At 41.8% G+C, this 19987-nt stretch overlaps 1 protein-coding gene across 8 annotated transcripts in view; it reads right to left on the reverse strand.

Moving 5' to 3' along the window:
• The window catches only part of LOC135556073 (C-Jun-amino-terminal kinase-interacting protein 3-like), an 81360-nt gene extending 76430 nt beyond the window's left edge, over window positions 1-4930 (reverse strand). For 6 of the 8 annotated variants that reach the window (XM_064988972.1, XM_064988977.1, XM_064988975.1 and 3 more), the window contains exon 1: window positions 3855-4930. In XM_064988972.1, the coding sequence (XP_064845044.1) occupies window positions 3855-4154 (300 nt within the window). In that variant the 5' untranslated portion in view covers window positions 4155-4930. The remainder of the gene's footprint in view (window positions 1-3854) is intronic. The other 2 variants (XM_064988970.1, XM_064988969.1) reach the window with 2 other exon arrangements.
• Between the last annotated feature and the right edge of the window lie 15057 nt (window positions 4931-19987).

Consider the following 19987-nt stretch of genomic DNA (forward strand, 5'->3'; position numbering starts at 1 on the left):
CACAATGAAATGCCAACCAGATTATCTCCCAAGAGAACTCCCCTCGGTTATCATCACAGCCGTGTATATCCCCCCGCAAGCAGATACCAAGACGACCATCAAGGAACTTCACTGGACTTTATGCAAACTGGAAACCATATATCCTGAGGCTGCATTTATTGTAGCTGGAGATTTTAAACAAAGCTCATTTGAGAACAAGACTACCTAAATTCTATCAGCATATCATTTGCTGTACACGAGCGAGTAACACGCTCGACCATTGCTACTCTAACTTCTGCGATGCATACAAGGCCCTCCCCCGCCCTTCTTTTGTCAAATCTGACAATGACCCCATCTTGTTGCTGGCCTCCTATAGGCAGAACCCAAAACAGGAAGCGCCTGTGCTGAGGTCTATCCAACGCTGATCTGACAAATCCGATTCCACGCTTCAAGATTGTTTCGATCACGTGGACTGGGATATGTTCTGGGTAGCCTCAGATAATAACATTGACAAATACGCTGGCTCAGTGAGTTTTAAGGAAGTGTATAGGAGATGTTGTACCCGCTGTGACTATTAAAACCTTCCCTAACCAGAAAACCTGGATTGATTGCAGCATTTGCGAAAACTGAAAGCACGTACCAACGCATTTAATCATGGCAAGGCGACTGGAAATATGTCTGAATACAAACAGTGTAGTTATTCCCTCCGTAAGGCAATCAAACAAGCAAAGTGTCAGTATAGAGACATAGTGGAGTCGCAATTCAACGGCTCAAACATGAGACGTATGTGGCAGGGTCTAAATTACAACAATACTGAATGAACACTTTTATTTTAACTTAATATAATACATCAATCAAATCAATTTAGCCTCAAATAAATAATGAAACATGTTCAATTTAGTTTAAATAATGCAAAAACAAAGTGTTGGAGAAGAAAGTGAAAGTGCAATATGTGCCATGTAAAAAGCTAACGTTTAAGTTCCTTGCTCAGAACATGAGAACATATGAAAGCTGGTGGTTCCTTTTAACATGAGTCTTCAATATTCCCAGGTAAGAAGTTTTAGGTTGAGGTTATTATAGGACTATTTCTCTCTATACCATTTGTATTTCAAATACATTTGACTATTGGATGTTCTTATAGGCCCTTTAGTATTGCCAGTAACAGAATAGCTTCCATCCCTCTCCTCGCCCCTACCTGGGCTCGAACCAGGAACACATCGACAACAGCCACCCTCGAAGCAGCGTTACCCATCACTCCACAAAAGCCGCAGCCCTTGCAGAGCAAGGGGAAAACTACTCCAAATCTAAAAGCGAGTGACGTTTGAAACACTATTAGCGCGCACCCCGCTAACTAGCTAGCCATTTCACATCGGTTACACCAGTCTAATCTCGGGAGTTGATAGGCTGCTGGCAAACACATGAAAGTGCTGTTTGAATGAATGCTTACGAGTCTGCTGCTGCCTACCACCGCTCAGTCAGACTGCTCTATCAAATATCAAATCATAGACTTAATTATAACATAATAACACAGAGAAATACGAGCCATAGGTCATTAATATGGTCAAATCCGGAAACTATCATTTCGAAAGTAAAACGTTTATTCTTTCAGTGAAATACAGCACAGTTCTGTATTTTATCTAACGGGTGGCATCCATAACTCTAAATATTCCTGTTACATTGCACAACCTTCACTGTTATGTCATAATTCTGGCAAATTAGTTCGCAACGAGCCAGGCGGCCCAAACTGTTGCATATACCCTGACTCTGTGTGCAATGAACGCAAGAGAAGTGACATAATTTTCCTAGTTTAATATTGCCTGCTAACATGAATTTCTTTTGACTAAATATGCAGGTTTAAAAATATATATACTGTGTATTGATTTTAAGAAAGGTATTGATGTTTATGGTTAGGTACATTCGTGCAACAATTATGCTTTTTTCGCAAATGCAATTTTGTTAAATCATCCCCCATTTGGCGAAGTTGGCTGAAAAAATTGTCTTCACAGTTCCCAACGAGCCAGGCGGCCCTAACGGCTGCATATACCCTGACTCTGTTGCACAGAACGCAAGAGAAGTGACACAATTTCCATAGTTAAAAGAAATTCATGTTAGCAGGCAATATTAACTAAATATGAAGGTTTAAAAATATATACTTGTGTATTGATTTTAAGAAAGGCATCGATGTTTATGGTTAGGCACACATTGGTGCAACGACAGTGCTTTTTTTTCGCGAATACACTTGTTAAATCACCCGTTTGGCGAAGTAGGCTATGATTATACTTTTTTGTCCCACAGTAGGTATTACAGACTCGGTCAGGGAGAATTGCCAGTTGGTCCGCGCATGCTCCGAGTACAGGCCCCGCGGCCTGGTGAATGTTGACCTGTTTAAAAGGTCTTGCTCATATCGGCTACGGAGAGTATGATCTCACAGTTGTCTGGAACAGCTGGTGCTCTCATGCATGCTTCAGTGTTGCTTGCCTCGAAGCCAGCAAAAAATTAATTTAGCCCATCTGGCAGTCTCACGTCACTGGGCAGCTCGTGGGATTTCCCTTTGTAGTCCATAATAGTTTACAAGACAACTTGTAATTGTGAAAAGGCTGGTTTCATTGTAGGCATATTTTTGTCCATAAAAGTCTATGTCTGTGTCAAATACAATTATTGTATTGAATAAAATGTAATGAAATACAGTATTCACATCAGAATCACAACTTTGGCAGAATCCTTCTGCAAACACACAAGCACACTGAACTGATCACCAACCTGGCCCAGGCACAATCCAGGCAGGCACTATACGCAGGCCCCTATACTCATTGAACCACCACTGATGAGGTTACATAGATAGGCCTTTCCACGGTCTCTGATCTGCTGTGTTGATAGGGATGGGCCATTAGGCTAGATATGAGTACTCACTGCATGCAATCGAAGGTGACAGACTGACCAGGTGAATACAGGTGTAAACTATAATCCCTTACTGATGTGACTTGTTAAATCCACTTCAATCACTATAGATGGAGGGGAGGAGAATGGTTTAAATAAAAAAATTTTTTTAGCCTTAATACAATTGAGACATCAAATCAAATTTATTTATAAAGCCCTTCTTACATCAGCTGATCTCAAAGTGCTGTACAGAAACCCTGCCTAAAACCCCAAACAGCAAGCAATGCAGGTGTAGAAGCATGGATTGTGTGGACATTGATTGTGTATGTGTAAATGTCACATTCAGAGCATGGGCAAGACAAAATATTTAAGTTCCTTTGAATGGGGTATGTGCCAGGCGCACCGGTTTGTGTCATGCTGCTGGGTTTTTCCACAATCAACAGTTTCCCGTGTGTATCAAGAATGGTCCACCACCAAAGGACATCCAGTCCACTTGACACAACTGTGGAAAGCATTTAGAGTCAACATGGGCCAGCATCCCTGTGGAATGTTTCTGACACCTTGTGGAGTGGAAGCCCTAACAAATTGAGGCTGTTCTGAGGGTAAAAGTGGAGGGGGGCTGCGCAACTCAATATTAGGAAGGTGTTCTTGATATTTGGTATTCTCAGTGTATATTACATTAGGCCCTATGAGCTCTGGTCAAAAGTAGTGCACTATATAGGGTATAGGGTGCCATTTGAGATGTAACCCTTGTTATTTAGGCCTAAAAATAAATGGCCTACAGAAGGAATGTGAATGGGATGTGGGTATAGCTTATAAATGGTTCGTTTAGGGGTTTATTTTTTGTAAAACTGGCATACAGTGGCAATGAAAACTGAACTGCTATTGAAGGTGAATGTATGTGCTGTGATTATTAGTAATGGATATAGCTAGTGATAAAGACACTGGTCGAGTATTTATAAACAAAACAGCCATGGATGGAGTAAATGCACCCTCACCTCCTCTGCCTGCTTGCGCAGCGCCTTCTCACGCTCGTACTGGGTGATGAGCTGCTCGTTGTCCTCCTTCAGCAGCTCGAGCTCCACCTCGTGCTCCTGGTTCTCCGTTAAAACCGAATCCAGATTCTCCAGAACGTTCACCACCAGCGGCATGAGCTCCTTGACCACTTCCTCGTCGTAGCTGCTGATGAGGCGCTCAAACTCCCGGTAGATGCTGTTGGCCAGGCCCGAAACCCGCTCCGACATAACGGACACCGAGCCATAGTCGTCCTGATAGACAACCTCATCGATTTCCATCATCTTGGCAAAATGAGGCCTGGGTCCGATACCAGATGTGAGATGATGTTGCTTAGATAGGCCTACCGTTATAAAACACGTTTACCAAGACGAAAGAGAAAATACTAATCATTGAAATTATAATCCATTCGGATTAATCATCAATAAAACATCACCTGTGTCATTCCATATCCCGAACGATTTCAAAGATTGCTATCATTTGGGTGGTATCCATGTTTGGCAATTAGGATTTCTAACCTTGAACTACTAAATTATACTGACACATTTTAATTCACGAAAAAATATATAGGCTATTTACAGGGAGTGAGAGACACCGCCCTCCTCGAGCCAACAACCACTGCTGCACCGCAGCCTCGAGGACGGAACGACGCACCCAGCTACAGCCTTCATCGCGACAGCAACATCCAATTCCGGTAGCAGTCGGTTCCGTCCTTACCTACCAGTGTATCGACCGTGTTTGAATACATAACGATTGAGAAATATGTCCTCAACAATACACCTGCCGCTCAGCAGCCGGAGCCATGGACCCCAGCCATTACTGTGAGGATTCGAAATCGGTAAAAATAAAGAGGATAACGGTGTTCCCTTTTGCCGCCAACACGCAAGCCGCCCCTTAAATCATATTTGATCCGGTTTTTGCTACTGTTGTTGTTCTCGGCTCTGGACGATGCTGTTCGGTGTGGGTGGCGCTGTCGGCTCTGGACGAGTATTCTGACAGCAGCACAAACGATGACGTCACTTTCGTATGGTAATGTCAAGACCTTCTAAATAAAAGCCCGCAAATCAAAACATTTCAATGTGGATAACTCATTGAAATTATATTCCATTTTAATCAATGGACACTTGTATTGTGCCAACAACAAAATGCTAAAAGCTATTTCTATAAACAAAAAATATGGTAAAAACATACACATTTTGACCAAAAATGAATAAATATGTTCATAGGCCATTGGACATAAACATTACACAACAAGTTGGAAATCGCAAATTCAACAATGAGTTGTTTGTAATAAATAGTGTCTAACTACAAGCTTTGCAAAGCAATCACTAGCCTGCTATTCAGTGGATTGGCTGTGTGGTCCAAAGTCTGGATTTAAGGGGCTATTTTCCAAGTTTAAAAGGATAAACATTCAACATTGACCATGGTGTCAATCCAGCATGATTTCTGCAGCGCTCAAAACAACTGGAATCTCAGAACTGGGAAATCTGATTTCAGTGAGTTCAAGCAAACTGGGAACACTGACTGAAAAAATACATTTTCAACTGCCATCCAACTCGGAATTGCAAGTCAGGAACTCTGGCCTCTTTCTAGAGCTCCAACCTGAAGATCACTAAAGTCATAATTTTTCAACCTTGTTCCCAGTTGTCTTGAAAGCACCATAAATCCAGAGAATGGCAGATATTGATGTTATTTTATTTATTTAACTAGGCAAGTCAGTTAAGAACAAATTATTGTTTACAATGACGGTCTACCCCGGCTAAACCCTAACCAGGACGACGCTGGGCCAATTGGGAGTCCCATGGGACGGCGCACAATCACAGCTGGTTGCGATACAGCCTGGAATTGAAATGGGGTCTGTAGTGACGCCTCTAGCACTGTTAGGATCACCACTTTATTTTAAGAATGTGAAATTTCAGAATAATAGTAGAGAGAATGATTTATTTCAGCTTTTATTTCTTTCATCACATTCCCAGTGGGTCAGAAGTTTACATACACTCAATTAGTATTTGGTAGCATTGCCTTTAAATTGTTTAACTTGGGTCAAACTATTATATAGGGTTGAGGTCAGGGCTTTGTGATGGCCACTCTAATACCTTGACTTTTTTGTCTTTAAGCCATTTTGCCACAACTTTGCAAGTGTGCTTAGGGTCATTGTCCATTTGGAAGACCCATTTGCGACCAAGCTTAAACTTCCTGTCTTGAGATGTTGCTTCAATATATCCACATAACTTTTATTCCTCACGAAGCCATCTATTTTGTGAAATGCACCAGTCCCTACTGCAGCAAATCACCCCCACAACATGATGCTGCCACCCCCGTGCTTCACGGCTGGGATGGAGTTCTTCGGCTTGCAAGCCTCCCCCTTTTCCATCCAAACATAATGATGGATATTATGGCCAAACAGTTCTCTTTGTTTCATCAGACCAGAGGACATTTCTCCAAAAAGTGTGATCTTTGTCCCCATGTGCAGTTGCAAACCGTAGTCTGGCTTTTTTTTAATGGCGGTTTTGGAGCAGTTCTTCCATGCTAAGCGGCCTTTCAGGTTATGTCGATATAGGACTCATTTTACAATGGATATAAAATCTTTTATACCTGTTTCCTCCAGCATCTTCACAAGGTCCTTTGCTGCTGTTCTGGGATTGATTTGCACTTTTCGCACCTAAGTACGTTCATCTCTAGGAAACAGAACGTGCCTCTTCCTGAGTGGTATGACGGCTACGTGGTCCCATGGTGTTTATACTTGCGTACTGTTGTTTTTACAAATGGAAGTGGTACCTTCAGGCGTTTGGAAATTGCTCCCAATTATGAACCAGACTTGTGGTGGTCTACAATTGTTTTCCTGAGGTCTTGGCTGATTTTGTTTTGATTTTCCCATGATGTCAAGCAAAGAGGCACTGAGTTTGAAGGTAGGCCTTAAAATACATCCACATGTACACCTCCAATTGACTCAAATGATGTCACTTAGCCCATCAGAATCTTCTAAAGCCATGACATCATTTTCTGGAATTTTCCAAACTGTTTAAAGGCACAGTCAACGAAGTGCATGTAAACTTCTGACCCACTGGAATTGTGATAAGTGAATCTTGTAATCTGTCTGTAAACAATTGTTGGAAAAATGACTTGTGTCATGCCCAAAGTAGATGTCCTAACCGACTTGCCAAAACTATAGTTTGTGAACAAGAAATTTGTGGAGTGGTTGAAAAACAAGTTTTAATGACTCCAACCTAAGTGTATGTAAACTTCTGACTTCAACTGTATAACAAGCTTTTTTTATTAGCTAGAGAAGAATGGATTAATTTTTTCAATAATAGCTAAGGCCTAGTTATCACATTTCACATTGGATTTATTAACTACAAAGGTAAGGCGTATTTTTAATTCTGGTGCAGCTCTGCACACACAAGCTTGTTAGCTTGCTAGCTCAAGCTTGTTAGATAGCTCAAAGTTCCTTCATAGAACCGATCCTCCTAGGTATAACTCTACACCGTGGTCCCAGGGTTAAAGGTTCATTTTTCTACCAGTGTCTGTTGGAAAGCAGATTGAACCATGTTTTTCTCTAGGATTTTGCCTGTGCTTAGCTTAATTCCATTTCTTTTTATCCTAAAAAAATCCCTAGTCCTTGCCGATGACAAGCATACCCATAACAGGTTGCAGCCACCACCATGCTTGAAAATATGAAGAGTGGTACTCAGTGATGTGTTGTTGGATTTGCCCCAAACATAAAGCTTTGTATTCAGGGCAAAGTTAATTTCTTTGCCACATTTTTTGCAGTTTTACTTTAGTGCCTTTTATAGAGCCCCACAGTGGAGGTGTCATAATACCCCAAAAAATCTAGCGGTCAAATCTAGCGGAAATGGTTCCAATCGTTTTCCCATACAGTATTTTAGAAACACTTCAAATAAGGGCTGTGTTTCGTGTCGGCTTACCTTGGCGTGACGTTTTGATAACCATGCAAATCTCTCGGACAAGGATACTTTTATCAATATACTCGGCTCTATTTACTCTTAGTTTTGAAAATGCTAAATAGTATCAAAGTAGACATCATCCAAAACTACAAATCCCTGAAAACTCCTGCTCGTCATCTCTAGCTGACACCTTTACTTACATGTATTGTGACAATTTTAAACTTGCACAAGACAGTTCACAGAATTGCCCATTTATCAAATCACATTTTCTGGTCACATACACATGGTTAGCAGATGTTATTGCGAGTGTAGCAAAATGCTTGCTCTTCTAGATCCGACAGTGCAGCAGTATCTAACAGGTAATATCTAACAATTCCACAACAAAACCTAATACACACAATCTAGTAAAGGAATGGGATAAGAATATATAAGTATAAAATATATGGATGAGCAGTGACAGAGCAGCTAAGATGCAATAGATAGTAAAGAATAGATAGTGAAGGATAGAGTATATATATGAAATGAGTTAGGCGAGATATGTACACATTCTTAAAAGTGGCATTATTAAAGTGGCTAGTGTTCCATTTATTAAAAAGGCCAATGACATCAAGTCTGTAGGTAGGCAGCCGCCTCTGTGCTAGTGGTGGCTGTTTAACAATCTGATTGAGATTGTTATTGAAATTGAGATTGAAAAACAGCTTCTATATTTTTTGGCTTCCTGTGACATTGGTTGTAGGTGTCTTGGAGGGCAGGTAGTTTGCCCCAGGTGATGCGTTGTGCAGACCTCTGGAGAGCCTTGTGGTTGTGGGTGGTGCAGTTGCCGTACCAGGCGGTGATACAGCCTGACAGGATGCTCTCAATTGTGCACCTGTAAAAGTTAGTGAGGGTTTCGTTGGGGGGGGGGGGGGGTAAATACAGGCAAATATAAGTCCCCTTGTCCTAGAGATTTACAGGGTTATCAAAATGTCATGCCAGGGCAAGCCTACACGAAACACAGCCCTTATGTGTTTCTAAAGTACCCTATGGGAAAAATGGTGGAATAACGATTGGAACCATTTCTCTGTTTGACTGCTAGGTTTTATGAGTATTATGACTCATACTGTGGTACTCTATTGCAAACAGGATGCATATTTTTATTTTATAAAGGCTTACTTTTCACTCTGTCATTTAGGTTAGTATTATGGAGTAACTACAATTTTGTTGATCCATCCTCAGTTCTCTCCTATCACAGCCATTAAACCAACTGATTTAAAGTCACCATTGGCCTCATGGTGAAATCCCTGAGAGGTTTCCTTCCTTTCTGGCAACTGAGTTAGGAAATACTTTGTAGTGACTGGTTGTATTGATATACCATCCAAAGTGTAATTAATAACTTCGCCATGCCCAAAAGGATATTTAATGTCTGCTTTTTGTGAATTTCTGTGTTTGAAATTCACTGCTCAACTGAGGGACCTTACAGATAATTGTGTGTGTGGGGTACAGAGATGAGGTAGTCATAAAATAAAATAAATGTTAAACACTATTATTGCAGTGTGAGTCCATGTAACTTATGTGACTTGTTAAACACGTTTGACTCCTGAACTTATTTAGGCTTGCCATAACGAAGGGGTTGAATTACTAAAAACTATTCCACTTTGACATTATGAGGTAGTGTTTAGGCCAGTGACAGAATATGTCAATTGAATCCATTTTAAATTCAGGCTGGGTGAGTGGTGTAAAAAGTACTCAATTGTCATACTTGAGTAAATGTAAACATATGGGTGTTTCTATAAATAAAGGGGCCAATGTGTGACATCAGGGTCAACATTTAAAAATGGTTTGATATACATTTAAATATGATTTTCTGGGCCCTCACACTGTCAGCTTACCAGTACACTATAGTGTACAGAGCGAGGAAGGACAATGCAAACGCGCTCAGCCATCTCCCTCTACCAGAGATGCTCGCCACAACTGTGGTGCCACCCGAGACAATTTTCCTAATGGAGAGATTGTCGAACTCACCTGCGAATGCCAAACAGATCAAACAGTGGACAGACCGGGATTCTATCCTGGCCCAAGTGAAAAGATTCCTTATGCAGGGTTGGCCTCCTGTCATAGGGGATAAGGGACTGAGACCTTATGCAGAGCGCAAAACTGAGCTGAGTGTGCAGGATGACCACTCTGATGGTCCAGAGTGGTTGTTCTGCCCCCTGGCCATGCATAAGTCATGGATGAGGTCCATGAGGCTCACCTGGGTGCCTCCCGGATGAAAGGTTTAGTCAGATCTTACATCTGGTGGCCTAACATGGGTCAGGATGTAGAAAACAAAGTGAAATCATGTTCTGAGTGCCAGATCAACCAGAAGATGGTGCCGCCCACGCCACTACATCTGTGGAACCACCCATGATCCAGGCTGCACATAGACATTGCAGGCCCTTTCGTGGGCCCCATGCCCCTTGTCATGGTGAATGCTCACTCCAAGTGGTTGGAGTCTTACATCAATAGCAACATCACACTGACCACAACCATCAAGATACTTTGACAGGTGTTTGCAATACATGGTCTGCCTGTCTCTCATGTCCGACAACGCAACAACCTTTACCTGTGATTTGGCGGAGCGGACTGTGCAGACACTGAAAGAGAGGCTCAAAAATATGACTGGGGGAACCATCACAACTTAGCTCTCTCGGTTCTTGTTCCATTACCGCATCACGCCACAAACATCAACAGGACAGGCTCCAGCTGAGATCTTGATGGGCAGAAAGCCAAAAGCTCACCTGGATCTACTGTGTCCGGATATCAAAGCACGAGTGGAACGGAAGCAGGAGAAACATGACCCCCACACGAGGGAGAGACAGTTAAAACCCAATGACAATGTCTACATTCGCAACTTCACAAGAAGCCAACGTTGGTTGCCAGGTATCATTCTGAGTCAGAGTGGTCAAACTGACTGATCGTCGAGTCATGCCCAGACACCAGGACCACATCCGCCTGCGCTATGACAAAGAAAAGACCATGTTTGCAGACAGAACCGTGGCGGGTGGTAGTATACAAGTTGAAACCCCACAGGAAACAATATCTGAGGAACAGGGGCATTCAGTGGTTCCTGCAGAGGATGATGGACTTTCTCTCACAAACACCCAAACCGCTCCGGTACCCTCACACCCACCTCCACTGTGGCACACCACGAGTACATTGCAGATCACAGTGTAGTCTCAAGCCTCCTAAAAGACTAACTCTGTAGTTGAGACCGAGAGACTTGTGGTGTTAGTGTTTGTTAGGAACAGCAGACTTAGTTAAAAAGAAATAAGAACTGTCATTTTTTGTTTGTTTACATTTACAGTAACACTAGCAGAAGTTCTAAAGTGTTGAAAAGAAAACACTGATGTGTGATGAGAGCACAGGAGGAACAGCGACGATATATGGGTACACGGCTAGCACGGAAGCCCGAGAGGCAGCCCCAATAAAACATTTTTCGGGGGGGCACACGAGGAGATTGGCTAAGTCAGGTAGGAGACCTGAGCCAACTCCTCGTGCTTACCGTGGGGAGCGTGTAACTGGTCAGGCACCGTGTTATGCAGAGATGGCACAGTGTCTCCAGTGCACATTTCTAGCCCCGTGCGCTATATTCCAGCTCCTCGCATTGGCCGGGCCATGAACTTCTGCTCAATACCTTTTATTTAACTAGGCAAGTCAGTTAACACATTCTTATTTTCAATGACTGCCTAGGAACTGTGGGTTAACTGCCTTGTTCAGGGGCAGAACGACAGATTTTCACCTTGTCAGCTCAGGGGTTTCAATCTTGCAACCCCACAGTTAACTAGTCCAACGCTCTAACCATTGCACTCCACAAGTAGCCTGCCTGTTATACGAATAGAGTAGAAGCCAATGTAAATTGCTAGATAGCATTAAACTTATCTTATAAAAAAACAATCAATCATAATCACTAGTTATAACTACTAATCCAGTTTAGCAGGCAATATTAACCAGGTGAAATTGTGTCATTTCTCTTGCGTTCATTGCACGCAGTCAGGGTATATGCAACAGTTTGGGCTGCCTGGCTCATTGCGAACTAATTTGCCAGAATTTTACGTAATTATGACATACATTGAAGGTTGCGCAATGTAACAGGAATATTTAGACTTAGGGATGCCACCCATTAGGTATTTTAGCACAGCGCTGTTTATGACTTCAAGCCTATCAGCCTAATGGCTGGTGTAACCAATGTGAAATGGCTAGCTAGTTAGCTGGGTGTGCGCTAATACTGTTTCAAACGTCACTCGCTTTTAGATTTGGAGTAGTTATTCCCCTTGCGCTGCAAGGTCCGCGGCTTTTGTGGAGCGATGGATAACAATGCTTCGAGTGTGACTGTTGTCGATGTGTTCCTGGTTTGAGCTCAGATAGGGGCGAGGACATGGACAGAAGCTATACTGTTACACTGGCAATACTAAAGTGCCTATAAGAACATCCAATAGTCAAAGGTATATGAAATACAAATGGTATAGAGAGAAATATTCCTATAAATACTATTAACTACAACCTAAAACCTCTTACCTTGGAATACTGAAGTATCATGTTAAAAGGAACCACCAACTTTTATATGTTCTCATGTTCTGAGCAAGGAACTTAAACATTAGCTTTTTTTACATGGCACATATTACTTTCTTCTCCAACACTTTATTTTTGCATTATTTAAAGCAAATTGAACATGTTTCATTATTTATTTGAGGCTAAATTGATTTTGATGTTTTACATTAAGTTAAAATAAGTGTTCATTCAGTATTGTTTAATTGTCATTATTACAAATAAAAAAAATTGTCTGATTTATCGGCATCGGCATTGAAAAATCATAATCGGTCGACCTCTACTCCTGACGCCCTTTATCCAGTTCAGGTGCTTCTTTTCATTATGCTACGCATTTCACCAATACTCAGCAGCTTGTGGTGGTGTTGAATTTGCAGTCATGTTATGGATTGGCCATCTGGCAGAATGGGGTTCCCTCCCTCTGGGAGTCTCTGCCCAGGATCATAAGTCATTGCAACTGCATGAGTACGAACCGGGCATCTATGATCCGAAGCTATGATTTCTGGATTGATGATACGTCCCTCTGCTGCCTCTCTCAACCCATAACTCTTTTTCCTCTATATGAGAGGGATATAGCGGAGACATGACCTGTTTAGCCTGGGATACATGATATCCCGGGGCGAACCATGGGGAAGTGGCAAGACTATATACCCCCAATGGTGTTCTGATACTGCTGGAGGACAGCCGTAAATTGTTGGACTTTATTTCAATTATTATTCCAGAGCCCTCGCGAGGTCCTGGTGCTTTTCATCTAACTCATCACATTTTTTTTGTAGTTGCATCATACTTGTCAGTCCCCCGGACAAGATGAGCCTGCAAAGTTCATTCACCCACTGGATCACAGAGCTGCATAAGACAAAGAATAGTTCCCATCAGCACAAGTATTTATACCCCCATTTAGGTAGAGTCTCCTCCTTTTCTCTAAACATTACATCTTTGTTGCTAGGCAGGAAGTTAAGGGATGTGGGTAATAAACAGTTCCTTCTTCCTTCATGTGACCTGACCTCAGCCTCCACTGCTCAATAATGCACAGCTATCCACCCTTATCAGTGACCTCAACCATGCGATTACCTTTTCCCTAACATAGTAACTCTCCAAGCCCAAGGCTCATATCCACCCTACCATATACTTTCCTCCTATATATAAACATGAACTTCTGGTGTAGCAAATATTTCAAATTACAATCCAACATGTTTTTCCAACAGAATTGGCAGAATGAATACACCCCTGATCACACGCAAGCAGTTCACTTTCATAGCAGCCATATAAAAACTGCATGATCATGATTACTTTGCTTCTTCAAGTCCTTCTTGCAACTATCTATGCACTCTCCTCCTCTCACCTTTTCCCGCCACTTGTGGACTTCAGTGCACAACACATCGGCTGTCTGTGACCAGGCGAAAATACCTTTCCATGCTAAACCTTCATATCAAGACTGCTAACTGCTACACACAACCTACATCGTTGTCAACTCATAGTCAACATAGTTCTAGTAGCTAAAGTTTTAGTAAAGATGCTACAATCATGCAGTACAGTGTACAGTCAGCAAGCAGTTTAGCAGTTACACTGACGGACCCCGGTGGCAACAACTTAATAAAACCAAAAGCCTACCTTGCCTTGGAGTTCCAGTATTGGATAGCCATAGTCAGCTAGCTAAAATAACACCCCTCTGTTTGAGACAGGTGTTTGAGTAGGCTACACTAGCTAGCTGCATTCAGCTAGTTAAGGGAAAGTAAAAGTAAAACAATAAGTTATATATATATATATATATATATATATATATATATATATATATATATGTATATATATATATATAAAACTTATTGTATATAGCTCAAAAAAATAAAGGGAACACTTAAACAACACAATGTAACTCCAAGTCAATCACAATTCTGTGAAATCAAACTGTCCACTTAGGAAGCAACACTGATTGACAACACATTTCACATGCTGTTGTGCAAATGGAATAGACAACAGGTGGAACTTATAGGCAATTAGCAAGACACCTCAAATAAAGGAGTGTTTCTGCAGGTGGTGACCACAGACCACTTCTCAGTTCCTATGCTTCCTGGCTGATGTTTTGGTCACTTTTGAATGCTGTCGGTGCTTTCACTCTAGTGGTAGCATGAGACACACAAGTGGCTCAGGTAGTGCAGCTCATCCAGGATGGCACATCAATGCGAGCTGTGGCAAGAAGGTTTGCTGTGTCTGTCAGCGTAGTGTCCAGAGCATGGAGGCGCTACCAGGAGACAGGCCAGTACATCAGGAGACGTGGAGGAGGCCAACAACCCAGCAGCAAGACCGTTACCTCCGCCTTTGTGCAAGGAGGAGCACTGCCAGAGCCCTGCAAAATGACCTCCAGCAGTCCACAAATGTGCATGTGTCTGCTCAAATGGTCAGAAACAGACTCCATGAGGTGGGGGTTGTGCTTACAGCCCAACACCGTGCAGGATGCTTGGCATTTGCCAGAGAATACCAAGATTGGCAAATTCGCCACTGGTGCCCTGTGCTCTTCACAGATGAAAGCAGGTTCACACTGAGCACGTGACAGAGTCTGGAGACGCCGTGGAGAACGTTCTGCTGCCTGCAACATACTCCAGCATGACCGGTTTGGCGGTGGGTCAGTCATGGTGTCGGGTGGCATTTCTTTGGGGGGCCGCACAGCCCTCCATGTGCTCGCCAGAGGTAGCCTGACTGCCATTAGGTAACGAGATGAGATCCTCAGACCATATGCTGGTGCGGTTGGCCCTGGATTCCTCCTAATGCAAGACAATGCTAGACCTCATGTGGCTGGAGTTTGTCAACAGTTCCTGCAAGAGGAAGGCATTGATGCTATAGACTGGCCCGCCCGTTCCCCAGACCTGAATCCAATTGAGCACATCTGGGACATCATGTCTCGCTCCATCCACCAACGACATGTTGCACTACAGACTGTCCAGGATTTGGCGGATGCTTGAGTCCAGGTCTGGGAGGAGATCCCTCAGGAGACCATCCGCCAACACACCAGGAGCATGCCCAGGCGTTGTAGGGAGGTCATACAGGCACGTGGAGGCCACACACACTACTGAGCCTCATTTTGACTTGTTTTAAGGACATTACATCAAAGTTGGATCAGCCTGTAGTGTGGTTTTCCACTTTAATTTTGAGTGTGACTCCAAATCCAGACCTCCATGGGTTGATAAATTTGATTTCCATTGATAATTTGTGTGATTTTGTTGTCAGCACATTCAACGATGTAAAGAAAAAAGTATTTAATAAGAATATTTCATTCATTCAGATCTAGGATGTGTTATTTTAGTGTTCCCTTTATTCTTTTGAGCAGTGTAAATATATAGCTATTTCTCGCTCGCACTTCTCCTTAAAGCCAACACCTCATTTGGCCGCCTTTCCTTCCAGTTCTCTGCTGCCAATGACTGGAACGAATTGCAAAAATTGCTGAAGTTGACTTATATTTCCCTCACTAACTTTAAACATCAGCAGCTAACCGATCGCTGCAGCTGTACATAGCCCATCTGTAAATAGCCCATCCAATCTACCTCTCATATTACCATATTGTTTTTGACTTTTCTGCTCTTTTGCACACCAGTATTTCTACTTGCACATCATCACCTGCACATCTATCATTCGTGATAATTAGCTAAATTGTAATTACTTCGCTACTATGGCCTATTTATTTCCTTACCTCTTCATGCCATTTGCACACACTGTATATAGACTTTCTTTTTTTCTATTGTGTTGACTGTACACTTGTTTATTCCATGTGTACTAGTTTCATTCTCTGATGTTTTGATTGGGTCCCCAACATGTCAGTTCATACTGCAAGAGCTCTGATAGGTTAGAGCACGTCCTCCAGAAGTTGTCATACTTACTGTTTAAGTCTGTGGAAGGGGGTGAGAACCAAGAGCATCCTAGGTTTTGTATTGAAGTCGATGTACCCAGAGGAAGACAGAAGCTAGCTGTCCTCCAGCTACACCATGGTGCTACCCTACAGATTGCTATTGTAGACTATTGCAAAACAGTGTGTTTTAATCAATTATTTGGTGACGTGAATATAGTTTTATTTAAAAAGGATAACTTTTAATGTTTCACTTGTCATGCCTCTCCTGGGTGAGGATCAAAGGCTTGGTAAATCAATTACCTTGGTAAATAGCTGACCAACCAGACCTGGTTTTGACACCTTAACACTCTGTCCTAAATTAGACAGGAGGAGAATCGTTCCCTTTGCTCCTCAGTATTGGGAAAGAAAAGTGCTTTGTCTCCAGCAGAGTTTTGCTGCCAAAACCTTTTGTCCAAAAAGTGAACATTGGAACATTATTTCTAACATCCGATTGTTTGGAATGGTCAGTGAGGATCTAATGAATAATAATGTCGTATTGCTTTTCATTTTGTGATGTTAACTGTATGAACCAATGCTGTAAGTTAGGAAGGAAACCCCCTTCAGCTGTTAAGAGATCATAGTTTGTGTCCCTTGCACATTAAAGCCACGCCCCGAATTAGGTCAGAAGAATGTGTCAGTGTGATGGAACCACCCTTTGACCAGAGTGCTAAAAATAACTCGCTAAAAATTAACACGCAAACGTGAAGCATGAGCTAAATGTTACAAATGGCTGGAAACTCAAACTCAACGAGTTTAAGATGAACTCACTAGACCAAAACATTGACAGTCTGCAGCTGTGCATGTAAAGAGATTAGAACTTTGACTATCTACCCGAGAAAGGAAGGAGAAGATCCCATCTCAGACGATCATGGGTACATCTGAAGATCTGTTCTGAAGAAAACACTCCAAAGCCAGGACAACTAAAGACCATGTGACCTCTGGTGGACAATCAGAGCCATTCCCCATAGAAGGATCGATGGTCATCTCTCTGTTGAAACCAAACAAAAGACATCTATACGTAAATGTAGTAATTACATTTATCTAGACGGGCGGTGATTCATGTGCTATAGAATGTATCCACAATAAATGTCCCTTTCTATAGCTCTTTCACCAACCCCTCTCCATTGTATAACAAGCCATCATTTCTTGTCAGTCCACTAAGGACTTTTGTCTCATGTAAGTATGTGTATTCTGTGTTATTTAGTTAGTAAATAAATAATTAAATGTGTGTAGAACTGAATGATCAGAAAAGGCTGGGGTTCTTGCAGATTCAAGAACAGGGATGCAAACTGGTGAGGGCCCAAAAAGTTTTTTTTTTTTTTTTAAACATTCACTGCTAGGGGGAAATGCAGGTTTTAACTAAATAAACACAGAATATTATCTACATGATCAGTCTGTGTGTAAAAAAAAGTGGTTAATGTGAACCTAACTCACAACTAAAAAAAATGTAAAGAAAGCAATCCAAATGTTATTTGTTGCCTAGATTTTACTGTAAATGACAAGTCTTGAGAAAAAAACAATACATTAATATTGCAGTTAGCCATGACAACCTTTATAATAGAACACTTGTGACCACACACAATCTAAATATTGCACTTGGGGACAAAACTGCTTAAAGTAGAAATAGAATTCATCAAACAAGCATTCTATTTTTGCTCTATTATAGTGGCCCCTATAGATGACATGGATTAAGCTCTACATGTGTGCAAAAATAACATTCACTGAGTAACATGTTTTATAATCCTCCCTCTCTCACACACAAGTTCCTGTCAAGTTCAACACAACAAAAACGATATATTTGGGCTACACTGCACATTTTACATTGTACACTTTCTGCCTGTGGACATCTGTTCTACAATGTGCCAGCAGAGGTGATACCCTTTGTTGGCATAATTGATCTCTTTCATGCAGAGTACACCTGGCATACCCCCTTTCATCTACTGTATTGAAAAAGTAAAAAGAGGGAAAGTGTGTAGTGTTCCTTTCAACTCTATAGTGGCTTCCAGTTTAGGCCAAAGCCAGGTCCAGCTACACTTGATCCCTGAATCCACTTGTTTAAAAAGCAATGCCTCATTTTCACCTAATTCTCTCATTCTGAAAATTAACCAAACTGTAGAGGGAAAACATTAGTTCATTTCATTAACTAGTTAACATTTCAGATTGCCAGGGTCCAGTAAGCAACTAACGCGTTATAACTTGAATGGCAAGGAGTCGTATACCAGTTAATACTATAGCGAATTGGTTAGATTACTAATGTTAGCTCATCTGATGTTATAACTTAAGCTACGTTAGCTGTCTGACTTCATTAGCCAACTAATTCTCACACCAACCTAAATTATTTGATCAGTTATTTTGGCTAATGTTCCTCAACATTTCTCTGGTTAGCTAACAGAGAATTCAATCCAGCTTGCATGATACTTGACAATGCTAACAATACTTGTTCCACCAGATTCTCCCCCACCTCAAACTCTCCAAATGTCAGCTGTTTTTCCAGTTACAGCTCATAAAGTATGCTTCATCACCAGTCTCCGTGGTCAGGCTTCTCACCTACCTCTTCGTAATCGTTCAAGGGACACGCTGCTGTTAACTGGCAAACTGCCTTTCCACTCTCCGCTCTTTCCAGAGTGCACACTGATGCTTTAACTAGCAAAAGTGTTGTCTGTCAGTGCGGTGCTGCATTGTTATGTGAACGATTGGCTGAGCCTTGGATACAGCCAGTATTGGTCCAATACGTGCATCACTCCTTTGCATACCAAAGCCCCCCCCCCCCCCCCCCCCCCCCATATGTAATCTTGAGTTTAATTCAGGAGATGGTAACTCATTAAAATAACTTCCATGGTGCCCCAAATTCCTAATGAGTTGTTACATGATAAATTTGATAACCATTAAACATAGTTGATTCGTTAAATACGTCATCACATTAGTCACATCACAACACTATTTTTAAAAATTAAATTCACTGAGGATGGGCCTTCCCTTCCTCCACTGGTTCAGCCTTATTCGTCAAAGTCCTTGTATTGTAAAGCAGCACCCTCTGGTGGTCCAAGTTGGAACGATTCCTCCTTGTGGAGAGTCTGGATACCAGTATGTTTGTGCCATCATGCAACTCCTTGTCATGTCATAATGCCAAACATGTACAATGGTACTGACAGCGGGTGGATATGTTGTAAACTATCTCAATTGATCTCAAAAGCAGCCCAAATTCCCAAGGCCAAGCAGACATGTTAGACTGCCTCTATTTACGTGAGGGTGGCCAGCGTAACTCCATGAGACATGCGTCATGTGAGAGGAACTGTCTTACTCCAACAAAAGTCAAAGGCCATGAGCAGAGCCACAAAGGCATCACTAAAAATACATGTGATTATATTATAGTGATAATAAAGGCCTAGTTTGTGTTTAGAATATTCAAGCATGCCTTGACATTACACAAGGGTAAATTAGCATACAGCAGCAATAAAAACGATCACATGTAAACTCAAAGTACTTTCATTTTATAGTTGTTCAAGGTTGATTGAACATAAACTAAAAGAATCAGTGACTGGAATTTCCATCATGACATTTCTTGCATTCAGAATTTTGACAACACCTACAATATAAGGGGTGTGCCAGATATGCCATTTCAAAAAGCTAACAGAGGATGAACCCTCCCAATGTATTCATCTGGTTTGTATTCACTAAACACTAAAATGAAAAAAAATGGGCCAAAATGAAGGGACTACCTGAACTAAAAATAACTTGTTTTTCACTGCAAAACCTTTGCTACAGTGTGCAC

This window comes from Oncorhynchus masou, chromosome 15 (assembly GCF_036934945.1).
Source record: "Oncorhynchus masou masou isolate Uvic2021 chromosome 15, UVic_Omas_1.1, whole genome shotgun sequence".
Taxonomy (NCBI): Eukaryota; Metazoa; Chordata; class Actinopteri; order Salmoniformes; family Salmonidae; genus Oncorhynchus; species Oncorhynchus masou.